The following is a 25,825-nucleotide window of genomic DNA, read 5'->3' on the forward strand; positions in this document are numbered from 1 at the left end:
TTTGGCTCCAAGGCTGACGGTTTTTGGTTTACTTTGGTGTTAAAAAACAAACAATAACTAAATATAATTTGTTGTACAGTTGTTTGCTCTCAAATATTGAGAATATGCAACATAATTACACATATAGTTTAATCAATAGCTCTCAGTTTGCATGACATAATTCATGATAAAGTAAATGTATTTTAAAAGACGTGAAGGAGACAAATATAATTGTGTTATAATAATACAATAATATGGTATATATACATAAAATCAGTTGTTTGCATGTAATAATAATGTAATAAATGTTCAACCAAATCAACACTTTCTGAAGTGACTGATCTACATGCTAATTTACCGCAAAATAAAATTGTTTATTTGAGACCAGTGGCATGCACAGACAACAGCAGAGGTAAAAACTAAAAGGGCACCTACTGCACACCCGTGGGGCAGGCACCACTAATACATCATTTCCCACATTCTCACACATCTGTGTTTAACTATACAGGTGAAATTTTCTTGCTAAATGTTGGAGATCAACGCATGTATTTTTTAAGTATTTTTAACTGATCTACAGTTCATTGATGGGTTTGATTGTTGTGTCGGACGTCGCGCTCATGACTCTTAGAAGTTTGCCAGAGCAGGTACTAAAAACTATCCCTAATGGAAAATGCAAAATAAACAAGAAGAGTCAAGCCATGCCGTGTCGAGTCATTCTTAGAACTGTAAAGTGGAAATGGATCAGTCTTGTAACTCAAGAGGACATTTTGGCGTACAGTGTTTTTGTCCATTAGGGCACCAGGCATTTGCCCCCCTTTTATTGAAAATAAACCTTTTTAAAATTATATCAAGTTTGCCATCTACGATTGCAAATATTAGAGTACTAATGTCCATGACAGTTTAAAAAAATAAAGTTTGTATAATAATGTACCATATACTGTCATAATGTTGATGCAACAAAATTATGTTCTACAAAGGTTGTGACAAAAGTAACATGAAGGGAACATTTTGGGAACCGAATGTGCAACCAAAAGCTAACCTTAGGAAAACTTTCAACCATAGGACAACGTAGGGCAAACCTTTCTGGTTCTGGAAACAGTACCTTTTTGTTGTGCAAACGTTCCCTGAACCAGAGATTGTTAGCTGGGAATTAAATCTATTGTTTTTTGTCCAGTAAAAAAAATCATGACACACAATTTGCATTTAAAAAAAACAGAAAATCAAAATTATTATATTTAAAAGGTTAGAACACTCAAGTATATATTATATTATATGACGATGATATAATCATACTAATACATTTTTTAAATGTATTTTTTCTGGTCACGTGACCCACCGCTGAATTCTCCAGGACAGAAAAAGGAGAAAGGAGAAGACAAAGTCGTCATAGGAAACCAGCTCGCGACGCTTCACTGAACTAACTTTAAAACCCAGTTCTAATACAATGCACTTACACCACGCGTGCGTGTGTGTGTGTGTGAGAGACGATTATATATCTAAAAACACCGTAACACACAGGGAAAGGCTGAAATAAGCGGTAAAAGAAAGTCAAATATAAACTTGCGTTGCGACGTCACACTTCCGACTTCCGTTGACGACGAGTCCGTCTAAACCTTGTTTCCGCTGCACGGTCGCCGTGTTATCTCGCAGCGCGGGAACGTTCCACTGCGTGACTGACTGTGAGGAGGATACGTTTTTGGGGGAACAAAATAACAGACAGATATGGATCCTCTGGAGGTCGAGTTCCTCGCCGAGAAGGAGACGGTGAAGATTATACCGAACTTCAGTCTGGACAAGATTTATTTGATCGGGGTGAGGAAGTAAACATCTGTCATTGTTTATACTCGGGTTCACAGTTGGGTCTACCAGAGCTGATACATTGCCTTTAGGGCTGCAAATGTCGATTATTTCCGCAATCGATTAAGCTGTCTGTTATTTTATCGATTAATCGAGTCAGAAATGTCGATGAAAGTGTTGACGTTGAAATGTTTTGTCCACAAAATGATTCAGTTTTGATGATTGATTTTGATGATGATTTCTTTGTTATATGAAGAGAAGAAACCAGAAATATTCACATTTAACAAGTCATTAAGTCATTATTAATAATAATAAAACACTCAAACCGATTAATCAATGATCAAAAGAGTTCAATTCAGTATCCACTATCCAGTGTTGAAAATAAACATTTACATACTACACTATGAAACATTTGACTTTTGATCATAGTATAATGAGAAGCTACGATATGCTTCGCGATATATAAGTATTACATTTGTAAACGTATAGAACAAGAGAGAACTATACTAAATTAATTTTTGATACACAAACTGCAGCTCTACTTTAAAAACCCCACATTAGCTTAGTGTAGTTGCATTAATATAACATATGCCATCTACATGTAACACAAGATTAAATAAAAAAGTTCTCGTCCTGACTATGATTCCCCATCGCCTACTTTATTAATAACTGAAGATACAGTGTGATCGTCTATTAATCATATATGGTTTTCTTTTTGTAATTGAAAAATAACACCTAACCATTTGTTACTCACAGGAAATACTAACAAATTAATTATTTTTTAACTAAATAAGGGATAAACGCATATAGAGAATGCAATGTAGCCTTAAAAATAACAATTAACTGAAAATGTCATGGTTTCATATACTGCACATCACTAAATTAAATAATTTCCTGTATTTGTAGATGAGATAGTCATTATTTTTTATTATTTTATTTCAATCCATATATATGGGTCTAAAGTTGATTTCTTCATGTATTTGAGGATTTATAGACGTGTAAATGTGATTCAGAAGAAAACATCTGCCTGTCTGCCCTGCTGCAAAAGAAGGGTTTAGTGTTAACACAGGAGATTCTCGCTGTGTTGCTACTGTTCACTGCTATGTTTTTCTCCTCAGGGCGACCTGGGCCCCTTCAACCCTGGCCTGCCAGTGGATGTTCCCGTGTGGCTCGCTCTGAACTTGAAACAGAGACAGAAGTGCAGAATTGTTCCTCCTGAATGGATGGATGTTGGTAAGAGTCAAACACGCATCTCTACAGAGACCATGGTTTCACGTTATGCACAGAGTTGAAGTCCTTTGATTATATAGGATCTCTTACCAAGTTGAAGTGCAAATTTCTTACACTATTTACTATTTTCCAGGGATGATGTGTGCTAAAGTTTGGATTTGACTATACTGTGTCTTTTCCGAATCTTACAGGTGCAACTCATTGATATAATTTTGTTGGATTGTGGAATGTGGAGGTGAAAACTTTATAACCTTAAAGAATAGATGGATTACTGGAAAACAAAAGAGCTGTGCCACAAATGAACACGTTATATCAAGTATTGACTTGAATCACAGGAACTATGTGATTCTGATGATTATTATCAGATTGCCTTTAATCGTTGATGTTTTGCTCCTAATGTGCAGACAAACTGGAGGAGACACGAGATCTGGAAAGGAAAGAAGACACTTTTACACCTGCTCCGAGTCCTTACTACATGGAGCTGACCAAACTGCTGCTGAACCAGTGAGTCTGTGCATAAATGGGGGAAAAAGTTGTCCCTTGTTTTTGGTACTCGACCTCACAAACGTGTTTTTGTTTATTTCTGCAGCGCGTCTGACAATATTCCTAAAGCAGACGAGATCCGAACGCTGGTCAAAGACATCTGGGACACGCGCATCGCTAAACTCCGCCTGTCTGCTGACAGCTTCATCAGTCAGCAGGAGGCTCACGCTCAGGTAAAACCTGCTTTTGACTTCAAGCAACTTATTTTGACTTCAAAATAACGACTTCAAAAGTCATTTTAATGTGTCACTGGCTTTCCAATTTGGACATTTGCTGTGATTATCCATGTGTTTTATAGACATATACATATACAAGGTCCCGACTTGCATCGACATAATGTGGAAGTGGCTTGTTGGTCATAATCAAGCATTTCGCAAGCATTTGGTCTTACATTTGATTTTGTTGAAAGTACTCCATGAATTTAAGATTTGATTGTAGTGAGGATTTTGAAGATGTTTTGCCTTTGGCTCTGGGAACGGGCATTTTCCTCTCTGTTCTGAATTCACTTAAGAATCAACTGATTAATCATTGATAGCATGGCTGCATGAGTACACAACAAACTTTACTATGCCGTCAGCTAGTGATGCGAGTCTGACACCGGAGCTCCGATCCTTGCTTCAAACTCGAAGCTGTGCTCTCCTTGAACCGCTGATTCGAAGCTTGCTTTGGGGCAGAGCAAGTGACGTAATCGATGACGTATGAAGCAGCGACTGCTTCGGTCCCCGAATGAGCTTCACGAGCTATCGCGAGATTAGTTGTTGGCGTGAGACTTGCTTCGGGAGGCTTGTGCGCGCCAAAACACACCTAAAGGCACCCGACACACTCCACAACATGTGGCCTTGCCAAAGTTGTTGTGTGCGTTATTGCTGTTGTTGCTGTTATCATCCCTGCTGTTGGTTGATCGTCATGGAGCCAAATAGGAAGAGAAGCCGTTCTCAAATGTGGGAACACTTTGAGCTGATCAGTCCTAATAAGGTGAGTATCTGATTCAAAGTACAGTATGTTGTATAGCTCAGTGGCATAGTCGCAGGGCCTTCGTCTTGAGGACTGGGGTTCAAATCCCAGATGGTACTTTTATACTTATAATACTTTTCATACCCAGTATGGACCCTTAGTCAAGGCCCTCAAAGCTGGAAAGTGGAAAAACTGCTATTCCTCAATAAAAACCTCTGAATTCATCCCCAAGTTACACAAGCACAGCCCACCTTCCCTGCACCTACTTTGTTTCCTCGACCACACCCTCTCTCAATCCCAGATACTAGTTAACCTTGTCTACTGAATAAGCTGAATATAATATGTTCAGCAGTAAACAACCAACACTGTCTGTCACAACGGCAATCACTGGCATGTTGTCTAATATTTCACCACTAGATGTCACTGAAATGAACCTTTGAATGAATGAACCCATGTTCAATACAATTGGCAAAGTGGTTCAATACTGCTTTATTGCTTCATTTGAGCAGCACTACCGTCAGCTGTGATCGGTGACGGTGTCTTGAATTTAAGATTTGATTGTAGTGAGGATTTTGAAGATGTTTTGCCTTTGGCTCTGGGAATGTGCATTTTCCTCTCTGTTCTGAATTCACTTAAGAATCAACTGATTAATCATTGATAGCATGGCTGCATGAGTACATGACAAACTTTACTATGCCATCAGCTGTGATCGTTGACGGTGTCCTGCACCATTTTTGGAATTCATCTTGTATCTTACTGCTTCCCATCCATCTTCTACTGCTTTATCCTCCAAATGAGGGTCGTGGTGGTACTGTATAGGCGGGGTACACCCTGGACAGCGCGCCAGTCTATCGCAGGACCACATACATTGACAAACAACCACCCACTCTCACACTCACGGTCAATTTTAGAGTGTCCAATTTACCTCATCCCCATATTGCATGGGGTTTTTGGACTGTGGGAGGAAGCCGACTAACCCGGGGAAAACCCACGCACACAGAGAACATGGTCGAGAACCCGGGTCTTCTTGCTCCTACTGCTTCTCATTTCACCATAATATCACGTTCCAGTAAATACGAGCTCATGTGTTCACCACTGTCAGTAGAGAATGAAATGTCTTGTCGTCTCATGCCCTCACTCTGTGCGTGTCCCCTCCCTCTCCAGTTGGACAACCTGACTCTGATGGAGATCAACACCATCCGGACGTTTCTTCTCGACTCTCTCAACTGCATGTACAAACTGCGCTCCAACCTGCAGCCCGCCTCCAGTAAAGGACAGTACGCAGACTTTTGATCCACTCGGTCAAAGCCCCAAAGGGGTTGTACTTCTCTGCTGGGGAAGGTGCTTAACTGTACATATTTATAAGCTTTATATGCTTCTCTTGTTTGCAGTGTGCATATTTAATGTGATTTCATTTAGGATGTTCGAGCTACTGTGCTTTTGTATGTTTCAAAAATAATAACAAAATAAATGTTTCCTTGTTGGTAGTGAATATTCTGTTTTTGTCCCCTGTGTTTTTGTACAGGTTTTTGTTTTTTAATACAGGGCAATCATTTATTTTAGATTGTTTTCTTCTTAAATGTATACATTTATTTCTTTAATGTATAAAGTCCTGGTAGAGAATTTGCCCAGCATGGTTTCAAGGTGGATTGGACAATATAAAAATTTGACTTCATGACACAGTTAAAACCACTAAACCTCAGAAACAAATGATTTTAGAACACTTTTTTTTTTTTAAATGAAAATAGTAAAGAGAAAAACAAGAATCTTAAATAAGAGTATTAAAAAAATTAGACTCTAGAATACCTGAAAGTTCCCCCTTGTGACTCAAAATGAATCCCCTATGATTGTGTGAACCAAATAGTATATCATCTCATCTGTTATCAAGGCACATTGTTAATTGCATCAAACATCAGTGAACTATTTTTAGCGGTGGATCAAAAAATCTGTTTGGCAACATATCATTGTCCCATAATCAATGCCAAATGCTTGAAACTGCAACGATAATTCCACACTTTTTAGACCCACTCGTAGGGGGACGGGACCTCATTCCCAGAATGTAAACAGTGTCCGCCATCTTGGCTAACAGTTATGCTAACAGGAATAAGTGTAAAAAGAATGAAGATATTTCTCAACTCATGGGAAACTGAGGTTGGGAAGCACAATTGTTCAAAAATACTAACCCTATTCTGGTAATACAAAGCTAAATGTAATATCTGTGACGTATTCCCTTAATAAATGAAGGCACTCTAAAGTCAACATTACCTGCCAGTTTCACTCACCGGATGTCGCTACTTCCTGTCTCCTCACGGTGGCGCTGCTCAAATGAATGAGGGAAACTTGGGCGGAAGTTACCTGGCTGAAACAGAAGTGAACTTACAGAAGGATAACGGTGGAGAAAGTTACATTAAGCGATGCCCCATCCACGTTCAATACATAGACTTTATACACTTTGTACTCCATGTTGTAAATACACAGAGAAATCCTGCATGTTTAACTTTTCACGGACGTTTTGTTTTCTTCAGTTACACAAATATCACTATATGATTGTCAAGCAATATATCGATTTATCACACGATCGTATTTTGACATTATTAAAATACCCCTCACTATTCAAGGTCGCCCGCACCCACAAACAGACCAAGGTTGGTAATTTGACATTTTTGAAATATTTTATTTTCTTTTTTGTCAGAAATCACAGCCATATATTCATAAATACCTAATTACTACATTCAACAAAGAATATATTACATTACAATGAATTCAAACAAGTACATTTTTAAAAACAGAACAGGATTTCACAGCATCTAGACATCCTCCACTGAGTAATGGGGCTATTGCATGGGCGTGCGTGGGCCGGAGACACAGGGTTGCTGGGTATGGGGGGGCTTCTTGGACTTCACCTTCCTCCCCCAGCTGATTGGCAGCTTCCCTAGGCATGCATGCTCCTTCATAAACTGATCAGCTGCACTCTTGGTTCTCTTCTGCTCTGTAAAAATGACAGACTTAAAACTGTATCCCTCCGATCTGGCTCAGGCCTCCTTTTGTAATAATGATGAAATCGTTTTATTCTGAGATGCTTTTTAGATTAAATAATTATGCACCCGTTCTTCATTTGCACAAAACACAGCTGTGTGTGGAACGTGGATCACAACTCATTCACATGCTCCCAAATTTTTGAGGCACTTGTAAGTCATATATAAATTTTTAGCATGGGGTAGTTGTTGTGCTTAAGTCTTTTTTTCCCTTTCATAAATTAACTTTATGTTTTCAAACATTACTTAATTGTGTTTTCTCGGATATTCCACCACCAAAGAGTCAATACGGTGATCTGAACCCCGCGTGGATGGCCTCTACGGTCTCTGATCGCAGATGAGGATGAGGCAACATGAGTTAGAATGTCTTTGTAGAAACTGTCACAACTATAGGCGGTGGGAGGAGGACAGGCAGGATGTAAACAAGTAAAGCTGATTTTTATGAAATACCCAGTTTGAATATGACTTTGTATTGAGTCGACTTAAATGACTTGTTGGCAACTTTGAGCATCTTAAAAATGTGGGGCATGTGGTGTCGAAGGTATTCAGACGTGGAAGACGGGACACTCGCGTTTGAATGTTTGGCTACCTAATTGCAACTCAAATCCAAAATGCTACCTTTTTTTTCCTCCATTTTGGCACAGTATCTTGTCAGAACTGCCGTCTCGGGGCTCGATCTCGTTGTAAGGCGGAACATTACGTAAAACCGTCATGTTGCTTGATGCTACATAATGTCATACAATGTGAGATGCAGGTCCAGTGGTAGACGGCATCGTAAGTAAATTTTAAAAGGATTAAAACTACACGTCGTTGGGTATGAACTGGTTTCTGTGTGAGACTCGCGGTCGCAGCGGTGGAGCCGACGGTTGTTGACGTGATCTTTAAAAGCAGACGACGCGCGCTGCTGTGAAGGAAGAGGGATGAAAAGGGCAGGAGCCGTTTCCTCAGGACCGCCGGGTAAAGCTTTGCTGTGCTCGGAGATCGGCTGAGGCGGCTGTGACTGGCTCTCAGCTGCGCAGTGCCAGGAGAAGAGTGTAAGAGGAGGAGGAGGAGTGTATCCTGTTTCCCTCACTCTGTCAAAATGTCTCAGAATGAGCTGTTCTGGCCAGCAGCAGTACAAACACTAAAAGCAAGGCTTTCTTTTCCAACCCAAAAAAAAAAGACAAAAAAAAGCATAAACATATAAAAATGGCAAGCTTTCTTTTAAAAGAACAATGATTAAAGTAATAAAAACATACAAAATTCTTTTAAGTCTTCATATTATATACAATACAAGGCTGAAGCACCTTTTAAAATTCTTATTCTCAAATTTTCTATCTCGAAATAAAACATTTCCTTAATTCTTTCCAAAAAAATGTGCATTTTTTTCTAAGTTCTTCCCTAATTTGAACAGTTCTTTGTTGTAACACAGTACCACCAGGTAGTTCTTCAGCTTTTCTTCTTAAGTGCATTTCCAGTTCATAAGCCCATGTGGCCACTGCGATGAAAGTCAGTCCCGACTAAACAGAAGCCTTCGCTTGGAGATGTGGAGCGCTTCGAGTCTCTTGACGTCGCTCCTCCCGGGGGCAGCTTCTCCCTCATTGGCAGGATTGTCTGGGTAGATGTGGCAGTGAGGGATGCGGGGACCGAACAACGGAGCAGCAGGAGCTAAAGAATGTGTGTGAAGCAGGTGCAGGTGCGTGTTTGTGTGTGTGTGTGTGTGTTTGTGTTGATCTTCAGGTTTTCCTGCCCTTTACTCGCGAGCTGATCTCAGGTGTTGGCTACATTGGCACACATAAGTGGCTTGTGGTGCAGTCCCTGGCTGCCCCTCACTGAATGTCCCACTGCATGTCTCCCATGCATTCTCATCTATCCATTCATTCATTTTTATCGAGCCTGCGGCCGTCTCCTCTGAGGAGCTGCGTGGACCAGGCTATGAAAAATAAACTCTTTGTGTCAAGTCTGGAAAAAGGAGGTGGCCAGCGCCTGGGAGCTTTCAGGTCAGTGTGTTGGGGTCACCTGGGAGGGTAGCCTTTGTAATGGCCACCTCTTGGCCAGTGTGTCTGTGGCAGCGTCAAACACTTCCTGAAGTGCTCCAGCTCCGCTTGTAACTTCTCCCTCTCCATAGCCAGCTTCTGTCTCTGGGACATCAGCTCCTGCACAACCAGAGCAGCAAAGAGGGAAGAGGTCAAATATGAGATTACAGAGAAATCACAGGAGATACAGATTTTAGCCACTTAACAAAAAGGCTCACCTAATGCCATCTAAGCCTGCTAGAGTCTAACACACCTTAAAAATGTGGACAGTGACACTGTGTCATGTCTCTCACCAAAGTCCATAGAGAAAATCAGTGATTTTATTTCTTCTACGTCAACTGCTGCCTCTATCAGGAAGTTCAAATGTGTTATTTTGTAACCCGAGTGTTTGATTTACCTAAGGAACACAAACCTACCAAAGAACCAGCAGCTACTTTGCTAAAAATGCAGATTTTCTCTAAGGACTAATGAAAATCAAACCCGAATTCAGCTTCAAAATATTTGTCTGAACCTGGTTAGACCTCTTGAGCATTCACACTCCGGTGTGTGTGTGTGTGTGTGTCAGACTGTCTTACCCCCATGCTGTGAGACAGCTGCTCAGCAGTCAGACTGAGGTTGTAGTTCTGAGCTTCGAGTCTTCGACACTGGTTCTGCAACACTTGTCGCTCCAGACTTTGCTCTAGTGAACGAAACCAGACCAGAGAAATTTGGGATTAGATTGATCAGAGTGATGTATAAACACAAAATATGACATTTTTGCACATTTATACAGAACTGTGTCATATTTAACAATTCAAAAAAATAATTGTTGTGAAAGCCACCTTAATGTCTGTAACCGACTCAGAAAATTATCTGTATTGTTATGCTCGTCCATTACCAGCACTAAAACCATCAGTATTATGGTGCACTATGCCTTTATCATCATTTTCTGTATCATAATAAGAAGGTTTATTGTTAAAGCTTCCAATTTAACGAACATCTCATTTGAAACTTGCATAATATGCAGTTCAAATAAAGAAAACTCAAAGATTTAAGTGAATTTTTGTTCACTTGCACTGAACTGTGGGAAGTCTGAATACCTCCCTCTAGTGGCAAGAAAATGCTACAACATAATCTCCAGTCTTTTTTTTTACTGCTTCTATTGACACATATCAGCTCGTCAGTCAATTCCCCGCTTACCTTCAACATATTCCTGATAAGCTTCAAATATAGATTCAATCCCCTGCCACCTGGACGTGGGGGCCTCTTCCTCCTCCTCCTCCTCTTCTTCCTCCTCAGAGCCCTCAGGCCCAGACAGGTCCTCTCTCGAGCCCGAGGCGTCCCGGTGCAGCGGCACAGAGAAGTGCTGCCCGTTGGGCTGAGGGTGAGCGTGCGAGAGCGGATGGGGAAAGGGATGTGCGTTTGAGTGCGACTGCGGATGTGGCGGCCGGCCTGCGTTGCTCTGAAGCTCGGGAATGTTGTAGTGCACGGAGGATTCCTGAAGGTGGGACGACTCGGACATCGACGCGGCTCCACCTGAAGGACGAGGTCGCGGAAGAGGGGAAAATATTTCATCCATTTCTATTCCAGTTTTTTTTTTTACAACGTACAAACAGTACAACATTGAGCCATTTAAACACTTTTTCTTGTTTTCTTACTCCACTATTATCCACATTGGTTTTATTGCATAACATGACATTAGTAAATAAATAAATAAAATCTAAACTCTTCATTTCATCCTTTGGCGTGACAATGAGACCTTTCCCACAGGCACTCATCATTTCTGTTCAATACAAACATCATTTAAAAGACTCAAGAGCACGGAAAACACACTAATAAAGAAAATACCACACATTCAGATTAAAAAACTATTAACATGCCTGGTTATCTTTTTAGATTTTTTTTTGTGGTTGTTAAAGGATCTATGACGCTATGTTAGTTTGTTTTTCTGTCTCATGCTTCTGAATAACTATCCAAAATTGATATTACAGTTCCTGTTTTGTATAAAATGAATATCTTGGTGTCCTGACCACTTCATTTTCAATTCCCCACTCTTGTTGGATATTTATATAATACACAAAATGATTAGTTTCTTGATTGCATAAAATTACGAGATTAATAACCAATAAAAAAAAACTGCTCTACTTCAAGAGCGACGAATCAGTCTTGTTTAGGCAAATGTTTAGATTGTTCTGTGCTGGAAATAGAGCAAGACTTCAAAAGCATAATCAATTGAAAATACAATTTGCTCCTTAAAAGCTGCAGCTCAAAAGAAAACAAAAAACTATGTGTAGATTTCTGTTCTGCTGTTTATGACCGAGGTCGTCACACCTCAGTAGACCTGAAACTATTACTTGATTATTAACCGATTACTAAATTAATCGTCAACTAATCGATTAGTCGGTTTGAAGCGGTTTTCATTATAAAAACAGCTTCAGCTACTTAAATGTGATTATTTTCTTCATTTCTTTGCTCCATATAACAAAGAAATCACTAAAAACGGACATTTGAGAACGTCATCATTTTTTTGTATGTTTTCTGACATTTTATGGACCGAACGATTACTCGATTAATCGATGCTGAAAAGAATGGTCAGTTGCTTCACAAAGTGGCTCACCTTTGTGTTTCTGCAGAGCCTTCTGAGTGGACTGAAGCACAGATTCGTGAAACTGCTGGGCAAACTCCTCCGGGGTGAAACTGTCCCAGGGTTTGGTGCATCCATTGACACTGTGAGGGACCTCTTTCGCCTGATGGGGGAGCGGGGGCCGCAAACTGTTAAGAAGGCTGGCGCTCCTCTTAGGCATCGGTGCTTCACTGGGCCCCCGGGCCTTGTCCGGGTAGACAGCTGGAGAAGGGGGTTCCTTTGGTCTTAATGTGTCCCCGAGAGGTTTTGGGTGGCCGCCGGGGGACGCTGGGCCACGTGAGGAGGGGCTGTGTGGTCTGACACTGTTGTGCTCCTCTGATTCCGAGGGAGGCTGGACAAATGTGGACTCTGCAAGTGTTTGAACACGCGTTAAGTCATGACGAGGTCCCGACATTATGGAGCGTTGCAAATCAAAAACTGTGGTTACTGATCTCGAATAAACCTGCCGTAATATATGTTCCATATTGAGAAATGCTTATTTAATGCTGTATAATCATTGTAGCATTGCTGAGACAACAGATGTAAGATTCTGCTGCACAGTACTGTAAATGTAAATAAACAGCTCTCGGAAACGACTCAATACTTCAGGGACAGGAAAGTGTGTATATTTATCTTAATTTGTATGCGTCTCACCAGAGCTCTGCGCTGAGGGGCTCTTGCACAGCGGATGAGGGGCATGTCTGATGGTATCCAGGGTTACACTCTTTTCTTTAATGGCCTGGAGCAACTCCACTACCCTTTCATTATCTATGGGACAGAGGGGGTTGAAAAAAAAAAAAGAACCTGTAAAGCTCTGTACCATTAAAGGTTTTGGATTACAATACGACGCCCACTGTTGCTACTCCCAATTCCACATCAATATACAACAGACAGGGGTCACCCAACAGGAGTTTGACACCACCTTTCTGACAATGTAAAGCATAAATTATGTATACATTGTTGAATATATGCTGCACTCTTTGACCCCTTTAAGGGTTTAAAGCTTGAGGCTAAGGCTGCAAAATTAAACACCAGCTATTTTAGTCATCTTATTTTATAATAAATGTAATTATTATGTGATCGTGGCTTCATTATAGCTTCTTCAGTGAGTACGAGTCCTGGCTCCTCGTAAACCGTAAAGCGTAAACCGTATTTAGTGATATTATCATTTGGAAGTTTTTGGGGTGAAAACCAATTGATGTTTTTCACCATTTGATGATATTTTATGGACAGGCAGAGCTCAGCCCTCTGTCAGCTGGGATTGGCAGAAGATGGATGGATGAATGAAACAAAACATTAAAAGAGGAGACTAATGTGACAACATGCCTTTACGAGGTGTTCTTCTTTCTGACAGCTCTTTCCTAATAATAATAATAATAATAATGTCCATGTATCTATCAATATTAACACAATTATACTGTGTTTGTCTTAGATAAGGGGCCTTACTCGCAGTTCATTACTGTCATCATGACTTTTTGTGGAAGATCAACAGCGTCTTTGACTCGACTGGGTTGTAAAAAAATAAACAGCACATTTACCTCTCCTCTGCTGCACAGTGACGTGGGACAGACTGAACATGGTCAGGAACCGCTTCTTGTCCTCCAGCTCCGGTGCTCGGTCCATGTCCTCGGGAGTAAAGCGCGTGCTGAGCTGAGGTGGCGGAGTGCGCTTGGATTGCAGGGCGGGGGGCGAGGGGCTGCACTCCCTCAGCATCCTCCTCCGTTTCCTCCTCTTCTGTTGCACCAACTCGTCCCGCCGGCCCACTGTGGTGAGGCCAAACACTCCGAAAAAGTCCAATTTCTGCACAGAGAGGCACAAAAACGTTAATCGTGTTTGCTTGCATCATGGAAATGAAAGAAAAACACGCGTGTTGGCAGGTGTTTTACCTCAGTGGACTCATCCAGCTTGAGCGGGGGCTGCTCTGCCACTCTTCTGAGATGGGCTTTCACCTCCTCTTCATCACTCTCATCATACGAGTCATCCAGCTCATAGTAGTAACCTGAAAGAAACACAGTGTCATTAATACCGATACCCCACAAATGTGTGAAGAAAAAAAAAGCTTAAATTAAAGATGCAGCGTGGAAGAATTACTCTGTTCACTTTCTCAGGTGTAAGCAAGGATACGACACTTGTCGTTTTCTCTCCCTTTTCTGTTCATTGGCTTTGATTCCTTTTATGTCGAGAAGTAACAACATTGCACTAGTAAAGCCAGATGGCTGCAAACACAAAAAAAGCACCCACAAAAAAACAACTGAAAGAAGTTTCAGAGGTGAAATGTACTGCTCAGAAATACACTCAATAAAAACAACAAGCCCCTGCTGTACCTTTCTCTTTAGCCTCCCTCCTCCTCTTCTCCTCGAGGTCCAGCTTGCTGACGGGCCTCCGGTGCTGCTGAAGGTATTCATCATAGATCAACAACGTCTCCGCGCCCATTCCCAGTGTAGCTACCTGTCCCACCCCTTGTGCGGCAATGATCCCGAGCGCTTGTCCATGTCTGCTGTGCCCTGGGTGTCCCTGGAAGCCCTTAAGTCCAGCGCCACTTTTCACAGCTCCCTCGAGTTCGTACTGGCTGGACAGGGAAAGTGAGGTCCTCTGCTGGCTGAAGAAGCTCTGCGTAGATTTCTCCAGGTCAGCAAGGAACGTGCTGGGCTCCGCCAGGCCTGATGAGGGACCTCTCAGAGGCGGGTACTTTTCCATCACACCCCCATCTCTCCTTCTGGCTCCGTCCTCAAATTTGGACGGCCCCGGCTGCAGCCGGCTGAGGTCGTAGTGTCCCATCCCTGAGGACTCGTGGTTACGTCTGGAATCGGAGGACGTTTCTATGAGCGATGCGGGGTTCCACAGGGTGGTGGGAGGTGGAGGGTGGTGTTCGCGCGACGGCTGCGGAGGTTTCGGGGAGATGAGGGGTGGAGGGGCGCCTAAGTGAGGGTGGAGGTCTCGACTTCCTGGTTCGTGGTGATTGGTTATGGATCTGTAGAGACACATTGGATACAATATCTGTTAGACATACACAAAAAACTAATTATTTCCCAAATGAATGTCAGTTTTTGAAACTGTAAATTCACCTGTAACCAGGAAACCTATTGGACGACACCAGCTGTCAATCACACTGGTGTTTACTCATATGTGTCGTGTTTTATCGTCTATTTTCCTCTACATGGGAACATCATTTACAAAATTGACATCATAGGCTATTGAGGAAGACCTGCAACGAGTGAAGGAGACCATTAACTCGTCGGGAAAATGTTTACCTGTGTTATAGATCAAGTGAGAAGTAGACCCATTTTCCCATAGACTTGCATTAGGTACTAGTTATTTCATTAGTCGCCCCCATGGGCTTATATATATGCAGTCTATGGCAAAAACACACAACATTCACACTGGAGCTGCAACTAACGATTAATCGTTTGGTCCATAAAATATCAGAAAACCTTAAATTGATTGATGATTAACTTTTAATGATTTCTTTGTTGTCCAGAGCGAAGAAATGAAGGAAATAGTTACATTTAAGACGCTGAAACAAAAAGCTTCAAACCGATTAATCAATCATCAAAACAGTTGTCGATTCATGTAGTAATCGATTAAATCGATTCATTGATTCAGCTCTAATTCACACCTGGCCTTTGTCCCGTCGCCCACGTCAGCGTGTCTGCGCAAAGCAGCATTATCAAGCTCGGACAGAGTAGCCCAGAGCAGAGCGAGGACGCAGCCAAGGCACACACTGTCCTCCAGATACAGAGGCCTGTTTTTGATCTGTTAGGCCCTTGAAGTGTGGCATGCATCCACACACACACACAAACACACACACACACACAGAGGGAGAGAGTAAGTTCAGAGAGGCTGGGAGAAACGATTTCCTGACAGACAGACAGGCCGACAGAGGAGGGGAGGACAGACGAGAGGGAAGGCGAGCATGATGGACTGTTTGAAAGGGATCGCGGTGCGTGATGCGAGAGGGTAGCAGATAAATCTAAATGGAGAATAAGGATTTAAGTGAAGGGTATCGTGATGGAAAAGAAACAGAAAAGCTAGATGACTGATGGATACTTCAAGTCTTTCCAGTTTAAACCTGGCTGGCGTTTGCACTGCATGACCAGTCAAATTAGTGTTTTTGCATTTCATGTGCATATGTGTGTGTGCGTGTCTTGTCCTCCCAGTTCAGCACTGACCACATTCTCACATTGAAAATCACACACGCAGCAAAACAAACACCGTCACGCTAACAATGGAGTATAAGTAAAGGGCTTAGGCCGGGCCAGGTTGAGAGGATTATCGGAGAATTAGCCTTTTGTGTGTCGTAGCCGTCCCGTACTCTGCCCGTTTGTCACCCCCCCCCCCCCCCCCCAAAGCCCACTTCTCACGCCCATCAACGCCTAAACATAGCGGCCTCTCTCCCTACACGTCGAACCGCATGGACGGAAATAGAGAAGACGTGATGCCTCTGACAGGATTTATCTCTTTTTCCAGCCCTTCCCCCGAAAAACAAACTTCTAAAGCCTGCAAGCTTCTGAGGCTTCAAACCAAAAGCACAACTGTCCCCGTCAAGGCATGCAGAGACACACACAGGCAAACAGCCCCAAAAATAAGGTGTGCACTGAGACCATACAAGCCTGGATCTGGATGCATCTTGTCTCCATCACACGTCCGTATCACGCAGTTACACCTGTTTCTCTCTGAGTGTTGTTTTCACCTGTGCGGGTCTGTTCTGTGATCTGGTGCGTCGCCCGGTCGGCCCAAGTCCAAGTGCTGCTCCAGGACCTGCTGACGGAATTCGGACACCTGGTACTGACGATCCTCCTTCTCCTGTCGCAGCTTGCGTTGCCGTGCCAACCACCGCTCTTCCTCGTTGTTTCTCGGGGCGTTCATTGAGGCCGGGAGCCCCGTCCCCATGGTGCCGGGCCCCATGTAGAGGCCGTGGGCTGAGATTAAACCTGGGACGGGATGATGGGACTGGACCATTGCTGAGTGTAGACCTGGCGGGACTGGTTTGGGAGCTGGAAGGGCGGGCTCTTTGGTTTTATCTGCAGAGAGGAGTCAGTGGACACATTCAGTTATCAGGACTTACTTATTCTTTTGGTGAATACAATTGGAGAGAAAATGTTTTCGCACGTCACAAGAACAGTACTCATTCAAATTCTGTGTCTAATTATGAAATAACAGCCTTTATTAAGTGTTCTCAATGACCAGTCACCACAGTGCCCACTAGTGGCAATGACTGGTAACAGCACTTTAACTTTAAATTAAGATGATCAGTGTCAACTCAGTATCACTTTAAAGACTGAATAAGTGTACTTAATAAGACTTAATAAGTGATTATTCACTATATCAACCAAATTTCCCTCTTACATTATTATTATTTATCATTATTATTATTATTACTATTGTTGTTATTATTCCACTGCTATTTAGAACAGCCTTGCTCTGGTATATTTATCAGATTTTAGAAATGGATTCTTTCCTTCTGTTTTTTTTGTCTTCCACGTTTTGATTTTGTATTGTATAACAACATTTTAGCTCTCTTTGTCCAAGTGTGGATGTGGTAAGACGCTTGACTGTAGTTCTTTAGAGACGATAGGGAAGCATGGAGACATACCAGCCCTGTTGGGGGTGAGTCTTTCAGGCTTGGTTCGCTCTTCCTGCGTCCTTATGGCGTGGAGCTCGGCCAGATATTGGTTCTCCATGGCCTTGGATGCCTGTAGCTCCTTCTCCCTCAGTGCTCTCTCCTTCTGCCTCTCCAGCTCCTTCTCTCTCTCCTTCTCCCGCTCCCTCTCGCGCTCTCTCTCGCGCTCCCTCTCCCGCTCCCTCTCTCGCTCCCTCTCCAGCTCCTTCTCCCGCTCCCTCTCCCGCTCCCTCTCGCGTTCCCTTTCCCGCTCCTTCTCCCTCTCCGCCTCTCGCTCCCTCTCTTTTTCGCGCTCGCGCTCCCTCTCGCGCTCCCTGTCCCTTTGCCGCAGCTCATCCTCTAGCTGGAGCCTGAAATGAGAGAGGACAGGGGGGGCACACGGGCAGAAAGAAGATGGATGTTAAAAATAAAAAAATGCAGCCTCATAATCCATCTATAAATAGTTTTGCATGTGTGTGTGAGAGTTCAGGGACATTTACCTCTCTGACTGCAGTGCTGACAGTGAAGGGTGCGTGAAATCTCCGGGGTAGCGGACCCCAGGTAGGTGCATGTGAACAGCAGAGTGGTGCATGGGGGGTAAAGCTCCCCCTCCTGGCAGCGCGTAGAAAGGTGACCTCAAAGCAGAAAGGCAGAATGGGTCGTCCATCCTGGGAGATACGGACGGCAAGAGAGAAAGTCAGTCTCGTTGTGTGACAGCGTGGTGTTCTTTTCACTTTCATTCACCCTCCGTCTTTCAAGAAAGCAACCGTGTCTGTCAGCTAACCTCCATCTACCATCTAGAGTTGTGTGTGTGTGTGCACAACTCTGCGTTTCTGTGTGTAATGTGTGACAGCCACGGCTCATCCCCTCATTAAATCCATTACGGCACAGTGTGTGATGGGTGCTGCAGTCCTGTGATCTTGCCGGGCTGACAGACCAGGGCCACGCAGCCTGTGTGATAGCCCAAAGCAAGAAGGGCCCTTGTCAACGCACCAACAGTCTCTGCGCGGTCGTGGCCTAGGAGGTTCACGCTTCTAACAAAGCCTGCACGTGGATTTTTATTTTACTGACTTCTTGTTTTGTCCACAAACCAAAATGATTAACTTTTAATGATTTATTTGTTCTCCAGAGCAAAGAAATTAAGAAAATACTAACATTTAAGAAGCTTAAAGAATCAGAAATCTTGATTTAATCATGAAAAAAGCTTTGAACCGATTAATCGATTATCAAAATAGTTGTCGATTAATTTAGTAATCGATTCATCGATTAATTGTTTCAGCTCTAAGTGAAAAACAGTAACTGCAGCAGCTCTGGAGGTAGTAAATGACTGTGCGCAATCACACTAAACAGCAATGTGCAGGAAAGAATCTCCTAAAAGCACCGTGATAGGGCTCATCTTGTGATGATCGGTGAGATGATACAGCATGTACAGCCTTCTCAGGTGCCGTCTGTCTCAGTTTAAACTCTCGTACACACTCCTCTATTAACCGGCTCAACGCAGATACAAATAAAGAACATCAACAGAATATTTCACCTCTAGGAACATTAATTCAAGATCAGCTAATACGCGAGTTACTGCTGAGTCTGAGAAGTGCAAATACTTCATATATACAGTATATGCTCGGGTTTGCACAATTTGTTCTCCGAGGAAATGGGTGCCAAGTCAACAAAACAAATTTAAAGGAGAGCCTACCTGTACGGCGTGAAGGAGGGGTGGGGGAGGTAGCTGGGGTGATAATAGGCAGCCGCAGCAGCCGCCGTCGCGGGGTCGAGGCCCAAGGGCAAAGAGGGCATGCGGAGGGCGTCCTCGGCCGTGGCGTAGGGCCGGAAACCACGGAGATACTCCTCTGGTACCGGACCGGGTTGAACTGCATTAGGCAACTGTCTGGGCAGACTGAGCACAGAACAAAGAAGGTACAGAGAAAAGCAACATTATTAGTTTGATTTACATGTGTATATAAATTGTTTCTTAACACCAATGTCGAGACTAATCTCTGCCACGGAGGTTATGATTTGGCCACATCTGTATGTACTATACATCAACTAGGTTAATGCAGCTATTCATGAGTATATTAAAGTGATACATGATGAAGAGACTTCTATCTCTTGAGGTCTAGGTCTGAGAGTTTACACTTTTATTTCATTTATTTAAATCTGTGGTGTTGTGCTGTAGCGTCAGGTCGAGGATTATCCAACGAATAACCATGTGATAACATCCAGTCAACTACCGTTTTTTTACCGATGATATTTTCTAAGAATAAAGATTCCAGATTCAGGATTTCCCTTCAAACGATTGTTCACCTTGTGAGATAAGGACTGCATTAAAACTGTGGGAAACTAAGCTGCCTTGGCAGAGGTTTGCATTTTGTCTACCTATAAATTATTGATCCTGTGCTCACACCAAAGCATGAAACATGTCAGTAAATGCAAAAAAACTAAACAAAAAACTGACAGAACACTGTTTGCGACTCACTTGAGGGGCTGGAAACGTGAATCCTGCATGACAGCACCAGGGGTGAGACCAAAGGCATAGGGGTTTCCCAGGAGGTGGGCAGGGACAGAGGGGCCACCCTTTTCCTGGGGGAGGGTCCCCTCAGCACCCAAACGTTCCCTGCTGGCCCCACGAGGCCCTGAGTCAGCCTGGAGAGAGACGCAGAGAGAAAAAGGGAGTCTTGGTCATTGTTCGCGAGGACCTGTGACCGTCACAGTTGTCAAGGCGCATGAAGCCAATCCTGTGGGGAAGGAGACAGGGGAGAGAAAAGGCCTGTGTGTGGTGCAGCAGCCTCCCCCCCTCACGCTCACCCTCTTTCTCCCCTCCAAACACGGGGATTTATCCACTTTCTCACACAAATGCACCACTGTAAAAATGGGTGAAATAAACATTTCTCTGAGAGAATTATATTAAAAAATAGAAAGGAAAGAGGGGTAAAAAAAAAACAACAACGCCATGATGTTATGACTAATGAGGACGTGTGAGCAGTCCATGTACCAAAGAGTTACTTCCGCCGAGATGACGACTTTGAGCTTGGCTCAGCGTGCACGTGTTTGTATTTGTATAACAACGTGTCCACCGGCGTCTGCAGGGAAGGCGGCGATGTCCAAAAAGCAACACCACATTTCATCTATCTGCCTCTGTTTCAGTTTCACCGAGCACTCTGCCTTTGGCAGCGAGCCTGGCCTCACTATCCGATCCCCCACAACAAACATATACACACACTCAGCGGGGCATGTATACCATTTCACAGATACAAAGACATCCTCCCGAGTGAGTGAGAGTGCCTTTTTCTCAAGCTTTCTCAACACTTTCCCCTCTGCCGACAAATGTGAAATGTATAACCCCTGTAAGCTGGGAAAGGAAACTGTTTACAGAGCAATAAGCTCTGGTCGAGGGTGGTTTTCACTGGAATGGCTACCTCATCACCAACAGGTGCCATGAGGAAGAGGAGAGGGCATCTCTCGTAACACGACACCAACCTCTTGGGTTAGACTTGGGTTAGAGAGAGACCTTACAGTAGCACTATCCTCTTGCTCTCCCTCCCTCATGCCTGCCTCTGATAAAACAAATCCTATTTAGTGAGCCTTTACCTCCACGTCCTCCTCTGCAGCCACTGACCCAGAATGACACCGACGCGCTAACATCCAATCTTAAATGCCTCTAATGTTTAGGATCCCCATCCCCCCCCCCGTTTGGTTTCTTAGACCTCCCACTTTCTAAGTAGCTCGCTCCTTGTTGTCGGTTGCACTTCACTAAACAGTAAACCACTTTATTCCCTGTAAGTCTCACTCCCTGTAACCCCAGCACCATCCATTCAAAGCTTTATAAAACACAGGGAAAATGTAGATTGGTGCTTCCTAACTAACCAACTAACTGGCCAAGCAGATAGCAGCCTACAAAACACGCTGGACTCTCCTTTTCCCACACAGGGTTGTGTTTGTTTTGCGCTAATTTGGACCAACACACCCAGACAATGCGGTTGGGAGTTGAATTGCTACTGCATGAATGTGTTTGTTATGCAATAACAGCTTTTTAATTGAACTGGCCTGGGTGCTCTACACATGCTCCTCACTGGTAAATATGGTGAAATAAAAAAACAGTGATGAGAAGCACAAAGGTATTTTCTATCAGCTTTAAGAATACATTTAAGATAAAGGAATACTTCACCGATTTGCATTTAGCTTTGTATTACTAGGATAAAGGTAGTCATTTTGAAAAATTGTGCTTCCCAACCTGTTTCCGAGTCGAGAAATATCTTCATTCTTTTTTTGTTAAGTGTCCACTAGTGACACTTGGTCAGAGTCTTGAAAGTGCTACGCTAATTCTGCGCTAATTCAGACCCACTCGTAAGGGGGCGGGACCTCATTCCCAGAATGTAAACAGTGTCCGCCATCTTTGCTAACAGTTAAGCTAACAGGACCAAGTGTCAAAAGAATGAAGATATTTCTCAACTCAGGGGAAACTGAGGTTGAGAAGCACACTTTTCCAAAAATACTACCCCTATTCTAGTAATACAAAGCTAAATGCAAGTCGGTGAAGTACAGTATTCCTTTAATGGATCATAGAAAGACACAGAAGTAGCCGCCAGCTAAAGCCGTATTGGTCTGTGATGTAATAATAAGACGAGTGGCTGTGTTAAAGTTTGGAAGACTTCCAGCTGTGTGGAAGAATGTCAGTAAAAAGCCTTTGTGATTCTAGCAGCAGGAAAATATACATATGACTTCTTTTCTTAAGGTTAGGGTTGATGTTAAGTCTTTAAACGCTGTCAAAAGCACACTCTACTCACTCAACTGTTCAGTTTACTCTATTGAACAGGCATCCTCTCTATGACACGAGCTGAGTGAGTGCAATGAAGGTAATTGTGTGTATGGTAAGGACAGGCTAGCATGTGAATTTGGTGGTTGAATGCACAGCTTCTCTGCCTCAACTTAGCCGCTGTTCATGTGCATCGCGCACGTGGATGTGTGGAGGCAGAACTACAGAGACACACATAAAAAAGTGAGGGTCTAACAGGTCAGAAAAACCTCACACACACGCTACAAAGACAGAACCTTTCAGTCCCATTAAAGACGCACCTCAGTCACCTCTACACATCTAACCAGCGATGACATTTTTGACCTTTCAACCTATCAGAAAAACATACAGCGGTCTGTTCTCACACACATGCTATTCACTAGCAGGCCGCCATGTACACACTACAGAGCACAAACACAAGCACTCGGATTCAAAGACACATCCATTAACGGGCATGCTCCTCTGTGTGAGCCAGGCTTCTGTAACCCCCAGTGAGGGTGAGAGACCCCGCGCATTGTAGAGCTCTCGTTTATGCCTCTCAGATGGAGCAGTGAATTCAAATTGCCAATTAAAAAGCAATTACAAGCAGCAGTGGGAGCAGGCTCCTGCAGTCATTAAAGCAAAATGCCAACACACCATACCCTCCCTCTTTTCGCGGCCATGCCCATCAACCCCCTCTGAAAGACCAATATCTCAGCAAGAGAGACACTAATCAACCCCGCTAACAAAGAAAGCAGGACTCGTGCACACATAGCAACAGATAAGCTTTTCTTGGATGTTCGCAGGCAATCCAGAGAAACACTTTTCTCTACTGTAAGGTGCTGCTTTTATATTTGAAGCCTCATTTATGGCCATCATAGTTATGTCACATTTTGGCACAACGGGATCTAAATCCTAAAAGCAACTAAAAGTAGACACAAAGCGAGAAGAAGGCCATAAAGGGCCAAAGTTAACACGACCCGTCTTCCCCGACGCATTCTTTCCTATCAGCAATTAGCCAGGCGGCATCGTCTTTGTTGGAGAACAACATTTTGATTACAAGGCAAGTAGGCTTGCCCTTTGCAGCCAGCTGCAGCATTGAAGGGGAGAGATGCTATGACACCAGCTTTGCTATGCTATGACACCCCCCGCCCTTTCAATTCACGCTGAGATTTCTATGCACACACAGCGACCATTGAAAGAAACACACACACACATGCAATTATGCACTTGTGTTCAGTTATCACACGCGTAGAAAAGGAGCGGCTGCTGCTTCTGTTCCTTAATTCCTTCTGTTGCCCTTTGAAAATAGCTTTCATGAAGGAATGGCACAAAAGGGTGACATGACTGGGAGAGTCTCTTTTCCACCCCCTACCCGTCTCTCCAGTCCCTCCCAGTTCTGGTTGACCCTTGAACTACAGAGGGGTCAGTTCACGAAGGGGAGGAGGGGGTTGACCTCCTCACTCAACCTTCGCAACCCCCCTTCTCTGGGTCTCGGGGGGACCGTCAAAGTGTCTCGCAGACTTTCTGCGCGTTGCTGAGTGCTGATCATAACTGTGCACTCGGCCCTCGACCATTAGCCCTGAGCTAAGATAACAAGTCTTAAAGCAAGGCCGTAATCCATAATCCAGTCCTTATCAAAGCAAGCAGCTGTCGGTTTCTCCGTGCTGGAGTCGGGGTGACACATCAGAGGATGCACTTGACCGCTTGAGTGAAGAGGGTAAGCCTGGACCTGGGGTCAGGGGGGTGGGGGTGGAGGAGGCTACAGGCTAGGGACTTAGGAGGGACTCATCCAAGGGCAAGAGGGCCAAGTAGGAGGGGGCTGGAGGGGCACAGATGTTTGCTGCCGTTGAGGCTGTCACCTCCATGTCCCAGTGGCAGCTGGCATTGTTTAACACATGGGGCCCGGGGCCGGGGGGGGGGGCATATGTAGATAGACCCGCTATGTCACATGTACATATGTCATAGTGTGTAACGCCGCACTATTGGATACAAGCCAGCTTTAAAATCCATTAATCCCCCAAGAGTCTGTCTGTGGTCATGTTTGTCGCAGCAAGCAAACAGAAGAATGAGCTCCTGAAAACTGAAAAAACAACTGAAAACGAGAAGTAACAGAAAAAAAGATAAAAGGGTGAGAGGGGTGTTTAATTGGGGGTTTTACCTGGCGCCCCTCGCTCCTCCAGAGGCCGTTGCTAGTCTTTGTTGGAGCAATGGTGACTACAGGTGGTGTGTTTGGCACAGTGTGGCCAGCTGGGGGAACCAGGACAGGCCCTGGACCGAGGGGACCCCGCTTGGGCGTACTGACTGGAGAGCTGTGGTTGGTGGCTGGGGAGGACACTGGAGAGGACTCACTGCTGATGGAGGATGCAGCTGGAGGGGGATCAAGAGAAATGACATGAGTACAAGAAAATCCACTGGAAAAAAAAGAGTAGAAATGCTATGCATCTTTATTTTGCACGACTAAAATAAGGCATGTATACATACACATATATATATGTATATATATATATATATATATATATATAACTATATATATATATATATACACACACACACACAAACACATATGGTTATATTGCTCCTGTACCTCCTTCACAAGGGAATAAAAGAAGGTTGCAGGACTATAATGGCAACAAATAACACATACACAGAGGGCCAGATAGACGGCCTTTGGGCCCTATTATAAAGCAACAGAGATCAGAATGAGCCTGGAACCACAAACACCACAAAAACAAAATGCTTAGAATAGGGCTGCAAAAATGATTTTATAATCATTGAATCAAACAAGTTCCCTGATTGTTTCGGCTCCTTAAATGTGAAAATGTTCACATTTCTTTGCTCCAAATAACAAAGAAATCATTCATCTGTTGACTATTTTCCTCGAAGTGATTGTGAAAATAAATAATCATTAGTTGCAGCCCCACTCAAGAGTGAACAGACATACCAAATGCATATACAGTCGGCTATGCTTGCAGCCACACACACACACACACACAGCAGGTGATCAAAGGCAGGCCCAATGAGCTTCTCCGCTCTACTGTACTATAGCTGTGCCATATTAACGAAGCCCTTCAGGGAAACCCTGTAGCACAGGGTCATGGTCTGGTCACATGCCGTGCTTGCCACAGATCTGGCTTTCTCTCTCTCAAAGCCATATGATACGCTCATACTCACACGTGTGTATCATTGCAATCTAATCTTTTCCATCACACATCTTTATCTCCACCAAGCAGCTTGCACCTTCTCTTCCTCTCAAGTCTGCTACCTCTTTCATTATGTCTGTCTTATTCTTCCCCTTGTCTT

At 43.5% G+C, this 25,825-nt stretch overlaps 2 protein-coding genes across 3 annotated transcripts in view; one reads left to right on the forward strand and one right to left on the reverse strand.

Annotated features, from left to right (window-relative positions):
• Window positions 1-1,387: 1,387 nt before the first annotated feature.
• On the forward strand, window positions 1,388-5,991 carry gins2 (GINS complex subunit 2). The gene is made up of 5 exons (XM_058630285.1): window positions 1,388-1,791; window positions 2,895-3,009; window positions 3,411-3,510; window positions 3,596-3,722; window positions 5,668-5,991. Exons 1-5 carry the CDS (start codon window positions 1,702-1,704, stop codon window positions 5,794-5,796), a joined length of 561 nt encoding a protein of 186 aa, XP_058486268.1. The 5' UTR covers window positions 1,388-1,701; the 3' UTR covers window positions 5,797-5,991.
• Window positions 5,992-7,149: 1,158 nt separating this feature from the next.
• Window positions 7,150-25,825, reverse strand: part of gse1b (Gse1 coiled-coil protein b) — a 162,578-nt gene continuing 143,902 nt past the window's right edge. Inside the window, exons 4-17 of one of the 2 annotated variants that reach the window (XM_058628566.1) lie at window positions 24,684-24,892; window positions 20,228-20,394; window positions 19,448-19,648; window positions 18,255-18,422; window positions 17,749-18,125; window positions 16,846-17,176; window positions 14,480-15,126; window positions 14,042-14,154; window positions 13,694-13,955; window positions 12,810-12,923; window positions 12,150-12,524; window positions 10,733-11,068; window positions 10,129-10,232; window positions 7,150-9,673 (exon numbers count right to left, since the gene is read on the reverse strand). In XM_058628566.1, the coding sequence (XP_058484549.1) occupies window positions 9,533-9,673; window positions 10,129-10,232; window positions 10,733-11,068; window positions 12,150-12,524; window positions 12,810-12,923; window positions 13,694-13,955; window positions 14,042-14,154; window positions 14,480-15,126; window positions 16,846-17,176; window positions 17,749-18,125; window positions 18,255-18,422; window positions 19,448-19,648; window positions 20,228-20,394; window positions 24,684-24,892 (3,545 nt within the window). In that variant the 3' untranslated portion in view covers window positions 7,150-9,532. The remainder of the gene's footprint in view (window positions 9,674-10,128; window positions 10,233-10,732; window positions 11,069-12,149; window positions 12,525-12,809; window positions 12,924-13,693; window positions 13,956-14,041; window positions 14,155-14,479; window positions 15,127-16,845; window positions 17,177-17,748; window positions 18,126-18,254; window positions 18,423-19,447; window positions 19,649-20,227; window positions 20,395-24,683; window positions 24,893-25,825) is intronic. The other variant, XM_058628567.1, reaches the window with a different exon arrangement.

The sequence above is a fragment of the Solea solea genome, chromosome 5 (assembly GCF_958295425.1).
Source record: "Solea solea chromosome 5, fSolSol10.1, whole genome shotgun sequence".
NCBI classification, from domain to species: Eukaryota; Metazoa; Chordata; class Actinopteri; order Pleuronectiformes; family Soleidae; genus Solea; species Solea solea.

Excerpts from the sequence above, each read along its gene's own strand:
- gins2 (XM_058630285.1), top strand. The coding sequence starts at position 1,702 with ATGGATCCTCTGGAGGTCGAGTTCCTCGCCGAGAAGGAGACGGTGAAG. Across the intron at positions 1,792-2,894 it reads ACAAGATTTATTTGATCGGG|GGCGACCTGGGCCCCTTCAA; the intron begins GTGAGGAAGTAA and ends TTTTCTCCTCAG. Across the intron at positions 3,010-3,410 it reads TCCTGAATGGATGGATGTTG|ACAAACTGGAGGAGACACGA; the intron begins GTAAGAGTCAAA and ends CCTAATGTGCAG.